This window comes from Octopus bimaculoides, chromosome 1 (genome assembly GCF_046866305.1).
Source record: "Octopus bimaculoides isolate indiv1 chromosome 1, ASM4686630v1, whole genome shotgun sequence".
Lineage (NCBI taxonomy): Eukaryota > Metazoa > Mollusca > Cephalopoda > Octopoda > Octopodidae > Octopus > Octopus bimaculoides.
In genome coordinates, this window is record NC_142928.1 from 2,982,290 (window position 1) to 2,999,935 (window position 17,646).

Here is a 17,646-nt window from a genome sequence, read left to right on the forward strand (position 1 = left end):
TGGTGTTAGGAAGGGCATCCAGCTGTAGAAACCTTGCCAAATCAGATTGGAACTTGATGCAGCTCCACTGGCTTACCAGTTTTCAGTCAAACCGTCCAACCCATGCCAGCAAGGAAAGCAGACATTAAAGGATGATGATGATGATGATGATGATATATATATATATATATGATGGACTCTCCCATCAAGGATAACATATGAGCATTCAGCTTTTGCAGAACGACCTGCATAAATGATTTGTTTATAATAAACAAATATTTGTGCTGTACATTAGTTCACTCTCTCCATCAACAGGGGCATGGTGTGCCATGCGTCAGGTTCCATGTGCCAAAGTAATCGCAGAACAGTGAGAAATGAAGTGCTTTGCTCAAGAACACAATGCACCACCCGGTCTAGGGATTGAAATCACAATATTGTGATTGTAAGTGCAACACCTTAACCATCAGGCCAGCACCCTTCACACACACACACACACACACACACACACACACACACACACACATATATATATATTCACACATGTGTGTGTGTGTGTGTGTGTGTGTGTGTGTGTGTGTGTGTGCATGTGTGTAAAGTTAAACAAATCAAAAATTTTCTTTACCTCTCAACCAATTCTCTGGTATTGGAAACGTTGGTTTGTATTCTGAAAAGTTAAATTCCAAAATGAATTCCTTCAATACAATTACTTTAATATATTAATACTTTAGTTTCTCATTCTAATTATTGGGGTTCAAATGTTAGGATAGTTATGTAATTCATTAAAAGAGGCCAAATTATTTCTGGAGAATGTCTCATATTCTCTCATATTTGCATTCAACAAATCTTACACACACACATATACAAAGAGATCATGTGTGTAAATACTTTATTTGTGTGTTAACAAGTCTACCAATGGTTTCATGACAAGAGAAATCTTTACAATTGTCCAAGTGTACACTGCATATCACCATTCAGGATGTGAATACCAAGATAGGAATATTAGTACTTGTCTTAATTTTTGATGAGAATAGCATATATATCTGTCTATATTTATCTATCTGTCTATATATAAAATGAAAATGCACTTGGAATCTTTAAGATTTGTTTACATTTATTTAACTAGTTTCACAATTTCATGATTTTCAAAAGAAACTCTACTGGAGTTTGAAAATTGACTCCTTTTTTAAGGAGAGATTATGGCTTTAAATTACCATCAGCCAAGCTACAATTTGATTGGTTGATGGTGGTCAAAATATTAAGCATAAAATTTAGTTCTCCATAAGATCCATGTATTATCATACCTTCTATGACAGTATGTATAACTGCACCAAAAAAAAAGGCTGCATTCCCCCAGTGAACATGTCACGTGACAGTATGAATAACAATTGTATGTCATATCCACATGTTAGGCCACATGACATTATAGACGAAATTACACCAATAGACAACACTGTGCTATTCCAGTAAATATCTAAATGCATTGTTTTTAATACAGGAAAAAAAAACTTCTCTAAGCAAAGGGAAATAATTCCTCAGGACATATATCTGAGTTGTCTCCAAGCAAACATTTTACACAACTTTCAGTTTCTCACAAGACAAGTACTGTGCAACTCTTGCAGAACTAGAAGACACAGGCTATGGCTACATGGAATTTCAAAAACTAACTACAATACATTAAATGCTCCAAATCTGCTACTGAGTGCTCATACATGTCTTATACATGTTCAACTCTTTTCTGTTTTATACACACACACATACATTGTTTATTCAAGTATTGAATTGTGTCAAATGTGAGAGGAGTGCTCAACACATTGTACAGCTTATAGTTTATTGAAACTGAATTTTCATTTCATATCCCATGACTTGAGTTTCATGCCACTGCAATCTTTGGGTAGGAACTATTACAACTTATATTCACATTTGTCGATGTGGATATGGCTTCACACCTTTTTTTATTCACTGGTTTGTGTTTTGCATTTGTTGATTGGCTGTTGTTTGTCAGCCTCTCTGTTGGTTATTTTTGCTGAGAAGGTAAGAGGTGTGTTTTTAATTTGGCAATTCCTTCTAGATTTATTAAAATAGATAAGGCTGTTCATTTGTTATGTTGTTAGAGGATTTTTAAAGATGTTTGAGAGTATGTGAAACCAGTGATGGCTTGTAGATAAAATTAATGGGAGTGCTGCTTCAGAAATTTTTTAGACATTATTTTAGTAGTATGTAAAAGGAAACAAACAAAAAAAAAAAAGAAAATTTATACATAATCTTGATCAGTTCACATTTTAGCCACTGCTAGGTAGTGTGTTTAATTTGCTCACTGAACACCACCGCAAATTTCCCCTTGTTTTTCAAAAGTCCCCCCTAAATCACAAAATAAAGGGAAAAAATTTGCCCTATTTTTCAAATCCTGGCAGCAACACTGAAGCTGGAAGCAGGATAATAATCTAATTCTACACTTTATCACATTCAGGGGTCGATTTGTTCAACTAAAGGTGGTGCTCCAGCATGGCCAGTCAAATGACTGAAACAAGTAAAAGAATAAAAGAAAAAAAGAATATAAATATATATATATATATATATAAATAAATACACACACATATATGTGTGCATATGTATTGTTTAAGGCTATATATGTCTGTGTAGGTTAGTGTATATGCATGTTAAATACCATTTATTAAATCCATACCTGGTTTAGGTTTCCATCCTGATTTAACTTTTGAATTGATGATCCCTAGAGTGAAAACAATAAAATCTTGTAAATATATGTATGTAGAATGGTAGTATTCCAACAACATATCCAAAAGAATGTCATCTAATTAGCATATATATACACACACACACACACACACACATGCATATATATATATACACACACACACACATTTGGTCATGATGATGATGATGATGGTGATGAAGATATTCATACATGCACACACACACATTTCATTGCTCGTTCTCTCCTAAATTCTCAGTTCGGTTACGAAGCAGTCATCACTAATGATTGTATCACAGAGTAGACCTTGGTGCATGACACAGTTCTCCCCCCTCATCAGACCCATCAAACCACTCAAGCCATGCCGTGATGATGATGATGATATTTAAGGGTGTCTGTCTTCAATAGGATTTGGAGTAGTTGCTGCAGAAATACCACTAAATTACTGCTATAGAGATATAAGTTGCATTGGGTGTCTGTGCATATCACTCTCGCTCTCTCTCTCTCTCTCTCTCTCTCTCTCTCTCTCTCTCTCTCTCTCTATCATGATCACCATGATTTAACGTCCATTGTCCATGCTGGCATGGGTTGGACAGTTTGACCGAGGCAGGCAAGTTGGAAGGCTGCACCAGACTCCACTCTGATTTGGTATGCTTTGGATGTCTTTCCAAATGTCAACCACCCAGAGAATGTAATGGGTGCTTTTATGTGCCACTGGCACTGGTGCCATTTGCGTGACACCAGTATCTGCCACGACTGTGATTTTGCTCAGCTTGATGGGGCCTCTTCTCAAGCACGACATAATGCCAAAGGTTTTAGTCATTGCCTCCATGAGGCCCAACACTCGAAAGGAACTCAGCTGCTTGCCTCCATGAGGCTCAATGCTCAAAAGGAACTCAGCTACTTTATATATACATAGATAGATAGAGAGAGAGAGAGAGCGAGAGGGAAAGAGAGACTGAAAGAGGGAGGTTTAGTGGAACAAACATGAGAAATAGAACTCAATACATGTGTTTACAGTAATCCCTTGCCATATCACAGTTCACCTATCGCGGTTCACCTATCGTGGTTTATTATTTCAGCTTACGCCAATTCCTCTGTGGTGTTGTTTTGCATTTATAATAAAATAAATATATACAAATTATGAAAATAATCAAAAAAAATATACAGCATAGTACTGTTTCTACTTTGCAGATTTTCACCTATCGTGGGGGAGGCGGGGGTTGAATGTAACACCCGTGATAGTTGAGGGATTAATGTATTCTTTTTCATTGGCTGAAAAGTTACAAGATTTCCTGTATAACACTTACAAAACTTTAAACACACACACACACACACATTGATATTCTTTTCTACTCTAGGCACAAGGCCTGAAATTTTGGGGCAGGGGGCCAATCAATTAGATCAACCCCAGTACGCAACTGGTACTTAATTTATCAACCCTGAAAGGATGAAAGGCAAAGTCAACTGCGGCGGAGTTTGAACTCAGAACGTAAGGCAGACGAAATACTGCTCAGCATTTCGCCTGGCATGCTAACCACTCTGCCAGCTCCCCCCACCTTAAGACACACAGAGATATTATAAACATTATTGTGTATATATGAGTGTAACTGAAATAGTGCAATGATAAAGATGTCATAGACTAGTTTACCTGTTCTCATCCACCAAGGTGGCAGTTGAGGTCTATATTCTGAAAAAAAGAAAAAAAGGAAAATTATTTAATTTACTTGACCACATCATATTGTTGTATTTTCCATTAATTTATTTATCGATAAAACATATTGTTAGAAAATTACTATTTGTAAATCTGACAATGAGAGATATTCAGCAACAGTACTTTGGAGTAAAGATTGTTTGCCAACATAACATGGCAGTCCTGGTTTAGACAAATTATGTTAGCAGACAATCTTTACTCCAAAACATATTGTCTTAGAAATTCATTGAACTCTGCACTCTTAAAAGAACTGGAGTACTCTGGCTTTCCTTTCTTTCTTTAAATGCTTTTCTGTTCTTTTATTCTTTTACATGTTTCAGTCATTTGATTGCGGCCATGCTGGAGCATCACCTTAAATGGTTTTTAGTCGAAGAAATCAACCCCAGGACTTAATTCTATAAGTCTCTTTTGTCGAATCTCTAAGTTACAAAGACATAAGCACTCCATCAAGTGATGACAGGGGAACAAACAGAAATACACAAATATATACATACATACACACATACATACATACATACATAAATACATATGTGTGTGTATGACAAGCTTCTTTCAGTTTCCATCTACCAAATCCAATCACGAGGCTCTGGTCGGCCTTAGACTATAGTAGAAGACACATGCAGCTTCATCAGAGCTTCAAACATGAAGTGAAACAGCAAAGTGTTATTCAGGCACTCAACGATGTCTCTGCCGTATCTTATAGTGAAAATAGCTGTGAGCTAATGAAATTCATAAAATAATCTGATATTCCTTTGCCATGTCTTTTCTTATTACCGCTCTGTACTTGACTAATACTTCATTCAGAAACATACGTATATTGAGTTCTACACCATGGTATAAGCATTGCATTGCACACTCAAACGCATGTGTATATGTGTGTGTATGTGTATGTGTATGTGTGTGTGTGTATTGCTTTGTTTAAGGCTGTATATGTGTCTGTATAGGTTAGTGTATATGCATGTTAAACACCATTTATAAATCCATACCTGGTTTAGGTTTCCATTCTGGTTGACTTCCTGGAATCAAGATCCCTAGATTGAAAACAATAAAATCGTATAAATATATGTGGAATGGTAGTATTCCAATAACACAAAGACATATATTCAAAGAACATATCCAAAAGATTGTCATCCAATTAGCAAAGATTTACTAATGAACATGCAATTGTTACTTGTTGATAAATCTGAATACTGTAATATAATATATGACAATTATTCAGTTGCCATAATAAAACTCCGAGTTTCGAATGTCGGGGTGGAAATCTGCTCTGGCAACTTGTCAGTTATTAAGACAAACAAAGATTGATAAATTATTATTATTATTATTATTATTATTATTATAATATATATATATATATAACCATCATCATCATCAGCATCATCAATTAACATCTATGATCCATGCTGGTATGGGTTAGACAGCTTGATAGTAAATGATGTGTTGAAGAACTGCATCGTATCCCAGAGTCTACTTTGGCATGGTTTCTACAGCTGGAAGCAACCACTTTACTGTGCATAATGGCTGCATTTTATTGTAATACCATCACTAATGAAGTCACCATGCACCTTACAATATATATAATCAAATACATGCACACCTGGAGAACAACGTTGCATGGAAATAATTGTAATGATGAAAAATTAATGTCCAACTGTACGCCTTCTTGTTGAATCCAATTTTTTCAATTACCTATTCACATTTGACAGACGTCCAAATGTAAAACTGGAAGTACGTTTAATACTACAAGTGGATAGCACAGGGTAAATCTGAAAGTGAATGAGCTTTACTCTGTACTCTGCTACGTTCTTTACAAAATATACCATAAAAGTATGTATGTATTATGATGATATACACATCATGTACACACACAAACACACAGATATGTTATAAATGCTATTGTGTACATACGAGTGTAATTGAAATTGTGTAAAGATATAGATGTCATAGACTGGTTTACCTTTTTTCATCCACCAAGGTGGCAGTTGAGGTCTATATTCTGAAAAAAAGAAAAATTGCAAAATTATTTAATTTACTTGACCATATTATATTGTTGTATTTTCCAATATTTAACTTATTTATCAATTAAATATATTGATTGTCTCAGAAATTCATTGAGCTCAATTGATTGTTTTACAAATTCATTGAGTTCCCAGCTCTAAAGACAATTGGAGCACTCTGGCATTCTTTTCTTTCTTCCTCTCCTGCTCTTTTTTTAAGTGTTAGTGTAACTAATATTTATCAGTTCTAAACTTAACTGATGTAGAGGCACATGGCCTAGTTGTTAGAGCAGCAGACTCACAGTTGAGGCATCATGGGTTCGAATCTAAGACCAGGTGATGTGTGTTTATAAACGAAACACCTAACCTAAGGTAATGTCGAATTTCTGCTGGCTCTTTTGCTACAATTTTCTCTCACCCTTTCCTCTGGCATCTAGCAGCTCACCTGTGATGGACTGGCGTCTCGTCCAAATGGGGAACCTATATGCCATTGAAACCAGGAAACCGGCCGTTATGAGCCAGACATGGCTCAAGAAGGAACAAACAACAACAATCTTAACGGATACCTCTTACAGCCTCCTCACTCATAGGTTAAGGTCCTAGATATAAAAATATTTTTTTCTTGGCAAAAATGAAAATTTTCTCTATACAATACTTTCATAAAATGCTGAGCAGTCACAGAGCTTAGCCTTTGTAGTCTTTTTCGAAAGATAATTTCACACTTAAAAAGGTACATCTAATGATTGTAGGTCAAAGTGACTTATATGAAACTGTTAGTTATATAATTTGCTTTTGTTCGTGTGATTGATGTAAAAACTAAATATTTTACTGAGTGCCTATGAAAAATTACTGATCATGTAGATTAGGCATGGCTCAGTGGTTGAGAATTTTGCTTCCCATTCACAAGATTTGGAGTTCATCTTGACTACTGCATGACACCTTGAGCAAATGTCTTCTCCTGTAACCCTGGGCCAACATGAGCCTTATGAGTGACTTTGGTAGAAGGTAAGTAGGAAAAGTGTACAAAGCCTGTTGTATATTTGTCTGTCTGTCTGTCTATCAATCTATCTATCTACTTACCTATCTAACAACAAGTAATATGTATGAAGAAAATCATACATATAGATATATATTAATACACACATGGCTTCACACGCAACATGGAGACCAACATCAAGTGCTTGGAAGAGGAAGTGCTGCCCTGGGTCAAGAGGGTGGCTGCTGGAAGACCCTATGTCTAGCAACAGGACTCTGCACCATGGCACACATGCAGGAGAACCCAGTCATGGCTGTCAGACAATTTCTGCAACCACATCACTCCTAACATCTGGCCATCTAACTCCCCAGACTGCAACCCCCTTGATTATTATGTGCGGGGCACAGTTGAGTGAGAGACCAACAAAACTCTTTGTAACACCAAAGATGAACTGAAGGCAAGGATTATGGCAGCATTCACCAACTTAAACAGAGAAACTGTCCAAAAGTGTTGCTGGAGATTCTGAAGTCGTTTGGAGGCTGTGGTTGAAGCCAATGGCGATTTTATTGAATAAATTTATTCTTTAGTATTTCAAGATATTTTTATGTAATTTTGGTAAATATATCTGTTAAAATGAGCTGTCAGTGTTATTTTCGTTTTTGTGTAATTTAGACAATGATTTATTCACCTCACCCTGTATATATATGTACTGTTTTGTTTAAGGCTGTATATATGTGTATAACTTAGTGTATATGCATGTTAAACACCAGTCATAAATCCATACCTGGTTTAGGTTTCCATTCTGGTTGACTTCCTGGAATCAAGATCCCTAGATTGAAAACAATAAAATCGTATAAATATATGTGGAATGGTAGTATTCCAACAACACAAAGACATATATTCAAAGAACATATCCAAAAGAATGTCATCCAATTAGCAAAGATTTACTAACGAATATGCAATTATCACTTGTTTATAAATCTGCATACCAAATTTGCAAATATATATATAAACCATCATCATCATAAGCATCATCAATTAACAGCCATGGTCCATGCTAGAATGGGTTAGACAGCTTGGCAGGAGCTGATGTATCCAAGAACTGCATTGTGTTTCAGAGTCTGCTTTGGTATGGTTTCTTCAGCTCGAAGCAACCACTTTACAGTGTGCAATGGCTGCATTCTTTGTAACACCATCACTAATGAAGTCACCATACACCTTGAAATATACACACATACATACCTATATATATATATATATATATATATATATAGATTTAATCAAAAGATTAAATGTGGTACTTAAAATGTTTGAGGCACCAGAAATTGGTAGGGTAAAAACCAAAAACAAAATCAAGAGATTTGGTGAATAAAATTTGAAGAAAAGCAACAAAAATTCAATAGGTTATAGCAGTACGTACGTTTCGTACAAGCTCCATTTATTCATGTAGTGAGAACACCACAGAAGGTACAATGAAAATGTACTCCTCAGCTGCATAATGGAATTTCATTTTAGAAAGTCATTTTGTAGATGTGTGCAAAAAACAAGAGTAAGAGAAGAAAAAATACCATCTTGACTGGGCTGCTATTCAACAGTCTGTTCAATGGCAACAACACTCCTCTCTTCGAAGACAGTGATGCAGAACAATGAAACAACAGGAACCATGGACATAGAATTGATCAGCCATGGGATTTTGGTCTCAAACAAGCCTCAGGTTGTTGATACTTTTGTGTGGAATGGCATGACGGGAACAGCTTGATCCTAATTATTGAAAGAGAATGTGAAAAAGGTTCACTAATTCATTCAGATGAGTGACCCGCTTATAATAATTTAAATGCCATAGGTTATCACCATCTGGCAGTGAACCATCAACGACATTATGCGGGTCCAGTGAGTGGAGCACACACTCAGGCCATTGAGTGACCATGGTTAGATGCTAAAACTATGATTCTGAAAAAGTGATCTCTGAAATATCTGAAGTGTTTTAATCTCTGACATAGCTGAAAGATAAGGTAGATAACCCTGTCTGACACAGTGGTAGATCGCATACTATACTAGCACCCACTATTGTGTACGTACGAGTGTAATTGAAATTGCGTAAAGATATAGATGTCATAGACTGGTTTACCTTTTTTCATCCACCAAGGTAGCAGTTGAGGTCTATATTCTGAAAAAAAGAAAAATTGCAAAATTATTTAATTTACTTGACCATATTATATTGTTGTATTTTCCCTTATTTAACTTATTTATCAATTAAATATATTGATTGTCTCAGAAATTCATTGAGCTCAATTGATTGTTTTACAAATTCATTGAGTTCCCAGCTCTAAAGACAATTGGAGCACTCTGGCATTCTTTTCTTTCTTCCTCTCCTGCTCTTTTTTTAAGTGTTAGTGTAACTAATATTTATCAGTTCTAAACTTAACTGATGTGGAGGCACATGGCCTAGTTGTTAGAGCAGCAAACTCACAGTTGAGGCATCATGGGTTCGAATCTAAGACCAGGTGATGTGTGTTTATAAACGAAACACCTAACCTAAGGTAATGTCGAATTTCTGCTGGCTCTTTTGCTACAATTTTCTCTCACCCTTTCCTCTGGCATCTAGCAGCTCACCTGTGATGGACTGGCGTCTCGTCCAAGTGGGGAACCTATATGCCATTGAAACCAGGAAACCGGCCGTTATGAGCCAGACATGGCTCAAGAAGGAACAAACAACAACAATCTTAACGGATACCTCTTACAGCCTCCTCACTCATAGGTTAAGGTCCTAGATATAAAAATATTTTTTTCTTGGCAAAAATGAAAATTTTCTCTATACAATACTTTCATAAAATGCTGAGCAGTCACAGAGCTTAGCCTTTGTAGTCTTTTTCGAAAGATAATTTCACACTTAAAAAGGTACATCTAATGATTGTAGGTCAAAGTGACTTATATGAAACTGTTAGTTATATAATTTGCTTTTGTTCGTGTGATTGATGTAAAAACTAAATATTTTACTGAGTGCCTATGAAAAATTACTGATCATGTAGATTAGGCATGGCTCAGTGGTTGAGAATTTTGCTTCCCATTCACAAGATTTGGAGTTCATCTTGACTACTGCATGACACCTTGAGCAAATGTCTTCTCCTGTAACCCTGGGCCAACATGAGCCTTATGAGTGACTTTGGTAGAAGGTAAGTAGGAAAAGTGTACAAAGCCTGTTGTATATTTGTCTGTCTGTCTGTCTATCAATCTATCTATCTACTTACCTATCTAACAACAAGTAATATGTATGAAGAAAATCATACATATAGATATATATTAATACACACATGGCTTCACACGCAACATGGAGACCTACATCAAGTGCCTGGAAGAGGAAGTGCTGCCCTGGGTCAAGACGGTGGCTGCTGGAAGACCCTATGTCTAGCAACAGGACTCTGCACCATGGCACACATGCAGGAGAACCCAGTCATGGCTGTCAGACAATTTCTGCAACCACATCACTCCTAACATCTGGCCATCTAACTCCCCAGACTGCAACCCCCTTGATTATTATGTGCGGGGCACAGTTGAGTGAGAGACCAACAAAACTCTTTGTAACACCAAAGATGAACTGAAGGCAAGGATTATGGCAGCATTCACCAACTTAAACAGAGAAACTGTCCAAAAGTGTTGCTGGAGATTCTGAAGTCGTTTGGAGGCTGTGGTTGAAGCCAATGGCGATTTTATTGAATAAATTTATTCTTTAGTATTTCAAGATATTTTTATGTAATTTTGGTAAATATATCTGTTAAAATGAGCTGTCAGTGTTATTTTCGTTTTTGTGTAATTTAGACAATGATTTATTCACCTCACCCTGTATATATATGTACTGTTTTGTTTAAGGCTGTATATATGTGTATAACTTAGTGTATATGCATGTTAAACACCAGTCATAAATCCATACCTGGTTTAGGTTTCCATTCTGGTTGACTTCCTGGAATCAAGATCCCTAGATTGAAAACAATAAAATCGTATAAATATATGTGGAATGGTAGTATTCCAACAACACAAAGACATATATTCAAAGAACATATCCAAAAGAATGTCATCCAATTAGCAAAGATTTACTAACGAATATGCAATTATCACTTGTTTATAAATCTGCATACCAAATTTGCAAATATATATATAAACCATCATCATCATAAGCATCATCAATTAACAGCCATGGTCCATGCTAGAATGGGTTAGACAGCTTGGCAGGAGCTGATGTATCCAAGAACTGCATTGTGTTTCAGAGTCTGCTTTGGTATGGTTTCTTCAGCTCGAAGCAACCACTTTACAGTGTGCAATGGCTGCATTCTTTGTAACACCATCACTAATGAAGTCACCATACACCTTGAAATATACACACATACATACCTATATATATATATATATATATATATATATAGATTTAATCAAAAGATTAAATGTGGTACTTAAAATGTTTGAGGCACCAGAAATTGGTAGGGTAAAAACCAAAAACAAAATCAAGAGATTTGGTGAATAAAATTTGAAGAAAAGCAACAAAAATTCAATAGGTTATAGCAGTACGTACGTTTCGTACAAGCTCCATTTATTCATGTAGTGAGAACACCACAGAAGGTACAATGAAAATGTACTCCTCAGCTGCATAATGGAATTTCATTTTAGAAAGTCATTTTGTAGATGTGTGCAAAAAACAAGAGTAAGAGAAGAAAAAATACCATCTTGACTGGGCTGCTATTCAACAGTCTGTTCAATGGCAACAACACTCCTCTCTTCGAAGACAGTGATGCAGAACAATGAAACAACAGGAACCATGGACATAGAATTGATCAGCCATGGGATTTTGGTCTCAAACAAGCCTCAGGTTGTTGATACTTTTGTGTGGAATGGCATGACGGGAACAGCTTGATCCTAATTATTGAAAGAGAATGTGAAAAAGGTTCACTAATTCATTCAGATGAGTGACCTGCTTATAATAATTTAAATGCCATAGGTTATCACCATCTGGCAGTGAACCATCAACGACATTATGCGGGTCCAGTGAGTGGAGCACACACTCAGGCCATTGAGTGACCATGGTTAGATGCTAAAACTATGATTCTGAAAAAGTGATCTCTGAAATATCTGAAGTGTTTTAATCTCTGACATAGCTGAAAGATAAGGTAGATAACCCTGTCTGACACAGTGGTAGATCGCATACTATAATAGCACCCACTATTGTGTACGTACGAGTGTAATTGAAATTGCGTAAAGATATAGATGTCATAGACTGGTTTACCTTTTTTCATCCACCAAGGTAGCAGTTGAGGTCTATATTCTGAAAAAAAGAAAAATTGCAAAATTATTTAATTTACTTGACCATATTATATTGTTGTATTTTCCCTTATTTAACTTATTTATCAATTAAATATATTGATTGTCTCAGAAATTCATTGAGCTCAATTGATTGTTTTACAAATTCATTGAGTTCCCAGCTCTAAAGACAATTGGAGCACTCTGGCATTCTTTTCTTTCTTCCTCTCCTGCTCTTTTTTTAAGTGTTAGTGTAACTAATATTTATCAGTTCTAAACTTAACTGATGTGGAGGCACATGGCCTAGTTGTTAGAGCAGCAAACTCACAGTTGAGGCATCATGGGTTCGAATCTAAGACCAGGTGATGTGTGTTTATAAACGAAACACCTAACCTAAGGTAATGTCGAATTTCTGCTGGCTCTTTTGCTACAATTTTCTCTCACCCTTTCCTCTGGCATCTAGCAGCTCACCTGTGATGGACTGGCGTCTCGTCCAAGTGGGGAACCTATATGCCATTGAAACCAGGAAACCGGCCGTTATGAGCCAGACATGGCTCAAGAAGGAACAAACAACAACAATCTTAACGGATACCTCTTACAGCCTCCTCACTCATAGGTTAAGGTCCTAGATATAAAAATATTTTTTTCTTGGCAAAAATGAAAATTTTCTCTATACAATACTTTCATAAAATGCTGAGCAGTCACAGAGCTTAGCCTTTGTAGTCTTTTTCGAAAGATAATTTCACACTTAAAAAGGTACATCTAATGATTGTAGGTCAAAGTGACTTATATGAAACTGTTAGTTATATAATTTGCTTTTGTTCGTGTGATTGATGTAAAAACTAAATATTTTACTGAGTGCCTATGAAAAATTACTGATCATGTAGATTAGGCATGGCTCAGTGGTTGAGAATTTTGCTTCCCATTCACAAGATTTGGAGTTCATCTTGACTACTGCATGACACCTTGAGCAAATGTCTTCTCCTGTAACCCTGGGCCAACATGAGCCTTATGAGTGACTTTGGTAGAAGGTAAGTAGGAAAAGTGTACAAAGCCTGTTGTATATTTGTCTGTCTGTCTGTCTATCAATCTATCTATCTACTTACCTATCTAACAACAAGTAATATGTATGAAGAAAATCATACATATAGATATATATTAATACACACATGGCTTCACACGCAACATGGAGACCAACATCAAGTGCTTGGAAGAGGAAGTGCTGCCCTGGGTCAAGAGGGTGGCTGCTGGAAGACCCTATGTCTAGCAACAGGACTCTGCACCATGGCACACATGCAGGAGAACCCAGTCATGGCTGTCAGACAATTTCTGCAACCACATCACTCCTAACATCTGGCCATCTAACTCCCCAGACTGCAACCCCCTTGATTATTATGTGCGGGGCACAGTTGAGTGAGAGACCAACAAAACTCTTTGTAACACCAAAGATGAACTGAAGGCAAGGATTATGGCAGCATTCACCAACTTAAACAGAGAAACTGTCCAAAAGTGTTGCTGGAGATTCTGAAGTCGTTTGGAGGCTGTGGTTGAAGCCAATGGCGATTTTATTGAATAAATTTATTCTTTAGTATTTCAAGATATTTTTATGTAATTTTGGTAAATATATCTGTTAAAATGAGCTGTCAGTGTTATTTTCGTTTTTGTGTAATTTAGACAATGATTTATTCACCTCACCCTGTATATATATGTACTGTTTTGTTTAAGGCTGTATATATGTGTATAACTTAGTGTATATGCATGTTAAACACCAGTCATAAATCCATACCTGGTTTAGGTTTCCATTCTGGTTGACTTCCTGGAATCAAGATCCCTAGATTGAAAACAATAAAATCGTATAAATATATGTGGAATGGTAGTATTCCAACAACACAAAGACATATATTCAAAGAACATATCCAAAAGAATGTCATCCAATTAGCAAAGATTTACTAACGAATATGCAATTATCACTTGTTTATAAATCTGCATACCAAATTTGCAAATATATATATAAACCATCATCATCATAAGCATCATCAATTAACAGCCATGGTCCATGCTAGAATGGGTTAGACAGCTTGGCAGGAGCTGATGTATCCAAGAACTGCATTGTGTTTCAGAGTCTGCTTTGGTATGGTTTCTTCAGCTCGAAGCAACCACTTTACAGTGTGCAATGGCTGCATTCTTTGTAACACCATCACTAATGAAGTCACCATACACCTTGAAATATACACACATACATACCTATATATATATATATATATATATATATATAGATTTAATCAAAAGATTAAATGTGGTACTTAAAATGTTTGAGGCACCAGAAATTGGTAGGGTAAAAACCAAAAACAAAATCAAGAGATTTGGTGAATAAAATTTGAAGAAAAGCAACAAAAATTCAATAGGTTATAGCAGTACGTACGTTTCGTACAAGCTCCATTTATTCATGTAGTGAGAACACCACAGAAGGTACAATGAAAATGTACTCCTCAGCTGCATAATGGAATTTCATTTTAGAAAGTCATTTTGTAGATGTGTGCAAAAAACAAGAGTAAGAGAAGAAAAAATACCATCTTGACTGGGCTGCTATTCAACAGTCTGTTCAATGGCAACAACACTCCTCTCTTCGAAGACAGTGATGCAGAACAATGAAACAACAGGAACCATGGACATAGAATTGATCAGCCATGGGATTTTGGTCTCAAACAAGCCTCAGGTTGTTGATACTTTTGTGTGGAATGGCATGACGGGAACAGCTTGATCCTAATTATTGAAAGAGAATGTGAAAAAGGTTCACTAATTCATTCAGATGAGTGACCCGCTTATAATAATTTAAATGCCATAGGTTATCACCATCTGGCAGTGAACCATCAACGACATTATGCGGGTCCAGTGAGTGGAGCACACACTCAGGCCATTGAGTGACCATGGTTAGATGCTAAAACTATGATTCTGAAAAAGTGATCTCTGAAATATCTGAAGTGTTTTAATCTCTGACATAGCTGAAAGATAAGGTAGATAACCCTGTCTGACACAGTGGTAGATCGCATACTATACTAGCACCCACTATTGTGTACGTACGAGTGTAATTGAAATTGCGTAAAGATATAGATGTCATAGACTGGTTTACCTTTTTTCATCCACCAAGGTAGCAGTTGAGGTCTATATTCTGAAAAAAAGAAAAATTGCAAAATTATTTAATTTACTTGACCATATTATATTGTTGTATTTTCCCTTATTTAACTTATTTATCAATTAAATATATTGATTGTCTCAGAAATTCATTGAGCTCAATTGATTGTTTTACAAATTCATTGAGTTCCCAGCTCTAAAGACAATTGGAGCACTCTGGCATTCTTTTCTTTCTTCCTCTCCTGCTCTTTTTTTAAGTGTTAGTGTAACTAATATTTATCAGTTCTAAACTTAACTGATGTGGAGGCACATGGCCTAGTTGTTAGAGCAGCAAACTCACAGTTGAGGCATCATGGGTTCGAATCTAAGACCAGGTGATGTGTGTTTATAAACGAAACACCTAACCTAAGGTAATGTCGAATTTCTGCTGGCTCTTTTGCTACAATTTTCTCTCACCCTTTCCTCTGGCATCTAGCAGCTCACCTGTGATGGACTGGCGTCTCGTCCAAGTGGGGAACCTATATGCCATTGAAACCAGGAAACCGGCCGTTATGAGCCAGACATGGCTCAAGAAGGAACAAACAACAACAATCTTAACGGATACCTCTTACAGCCTCCTCACTCATAGGTTAAGGTCCTAGATATAAAAATATTTTTTTCTTGGCAAAAATGAAAATTTTCTCTATACAATACTTTCATAAAATGCTGAGCAGTCACAGAGCTTAGCCTTTGTAGTCTTTTTCGAAAGATAATTTCACACTTAAAAAGGTACATCTAATGATTGTAGGTCAAAGTGACTTATATGAAACTGTTAGTTATATAATTTGCTTTTGTTCGTGTGATTGATGTAAAAACTAAATATTTTACTGAGTGCCTATGAAAAATTACTGATCATGTAGATTAGGCATGGCTCAGTGGTTGAGAATTTTGCTTCCCATTCACAAGATTTGGAGTTCATCTTGACTACTGCATGACACCTTGAGCAAATGTCTTCTCCTGTAACCCTGGGCCAACATGAGCCTTATGAGTGACTTTGGTAGAAGGTAAGTAGGAAAAGTGTACAAAGCCTGTTGTATATTTGTCGGTCTGTCTGTCTATCAATCTATCTATCTACTTACCTATCTAACAACAAGTAATATGTATGAAGAAAATCATGCATATAGATATATATTAATACACACATGGCTTCACACGCAACATGGAGACCAACATCAAGTGCTTGGAAGAGGAAGTGCTGCCCTGGGTCAAGAGGGTGGCTGCTGGAAGACCCTATGTCTAGCAACAGGACTCTGCACCATGGCACACATGCAGGAGAACCCAGTCATGGCTGTCAGACAATTTCTGCAACCACATCACTCCTAACATCTGGCCATCTAACTCCCCAGACTGCAACCCCCTTGATTATTATGTGCGGGGCACAGTTGAGTGAGAGACCAACAAAACTCTTTGTAACACCAAAGATGAACTGAAGGCAAGGATTATGGCAGCATTCACCAACTTAAACAGAGAAACTGTCCAAAAGTGTTGCTGGAGATTCTGAAGTCGTTTGGAGGCTGTGGTTGAAGCCAATGGCGATTTTATTGAATAAATTTATTCTTTAGTATTTCAAGATATTTTTATGTAATTTTGGTAAATATATCTGTTAAAATGAGCTGTCAGTGTTATTTTCGTTTTTGTGTGATTTAGACAATGATTTATTCACCTCACCCTGTATATATATGTACTGTTTTGTTTAAGGCTGTATATATGTGTATAACTTAGTGTATATGCATGTTAAACACCAGTCATAAATCCATACCTGGTTTAGGTTTCCATTCTGGTTGACTTCCTGGAATCAAGATCCCTAGATTGA

The 17,646-nt window shown here is 36.4% G+C and overlaps 1 protein-coding gene across 10 annotated transcripts in view; it reads right to left on the reverse strand.

Moving 5' to 3' along the window:
• Positions 1-17,646, reverse strand: part of LOC128249702 (uncharacterized) — a 58,468-nt gene that overhangs the window by 21,761 nt on the left and 19,061 nt on the right. For 3 of the 10 annotated variants that reach the window (XM_089347675.1, XM_089347693.1, XM_089347681.1), the window contains 12 exons: positions 17,593-17,637; positions 15,793-15,831; positions 14,449-14,493; positions 12,649-12,687; positions 11,305-11,349; positions 9,505-9,543; positions 8,161-8,205; positions 6,361-6,399; positions 5,390-5,434; positions 4,341-4,379; positions 2,663-2,707; positions 602-643 (listed from right to left, as the gene is read on the reverse strand). In XM_089347675.1, the coding sequence (XP_089203801.1) occupies positions 602-643; positions 2,663-2,707; positions 4,341-4,379; positions 5,390-5,434; positions 6,361-6,399; positions 8,161-8,205; positions 9,505-9,543; positions 11,305-11,349; positions 12,649-12,687; positions 14,449-14,493; positions 15,793-15,831; positions 17,593-17,637 (507 nt within the window). The remainder of the gene's footprint in view (positions 1-601; positions 644-2,662; positions 2,708-4,340; positions 4,380-5,389; positions 5,435-6,360; positions 6,400-8,160; positions 8,206-9,504; positions 9,544-11,304; positions 11,350-12,648; positions 12,688-14,448; positions 14,494-15,792; positions 15,832-17,592; positions 17,638-17,646) is intronic. The other 7 variants (XM_089347719.1, XM_089347692.1, XM_089347707.1 and 4 more) reach the window with 5 other exon arrangements.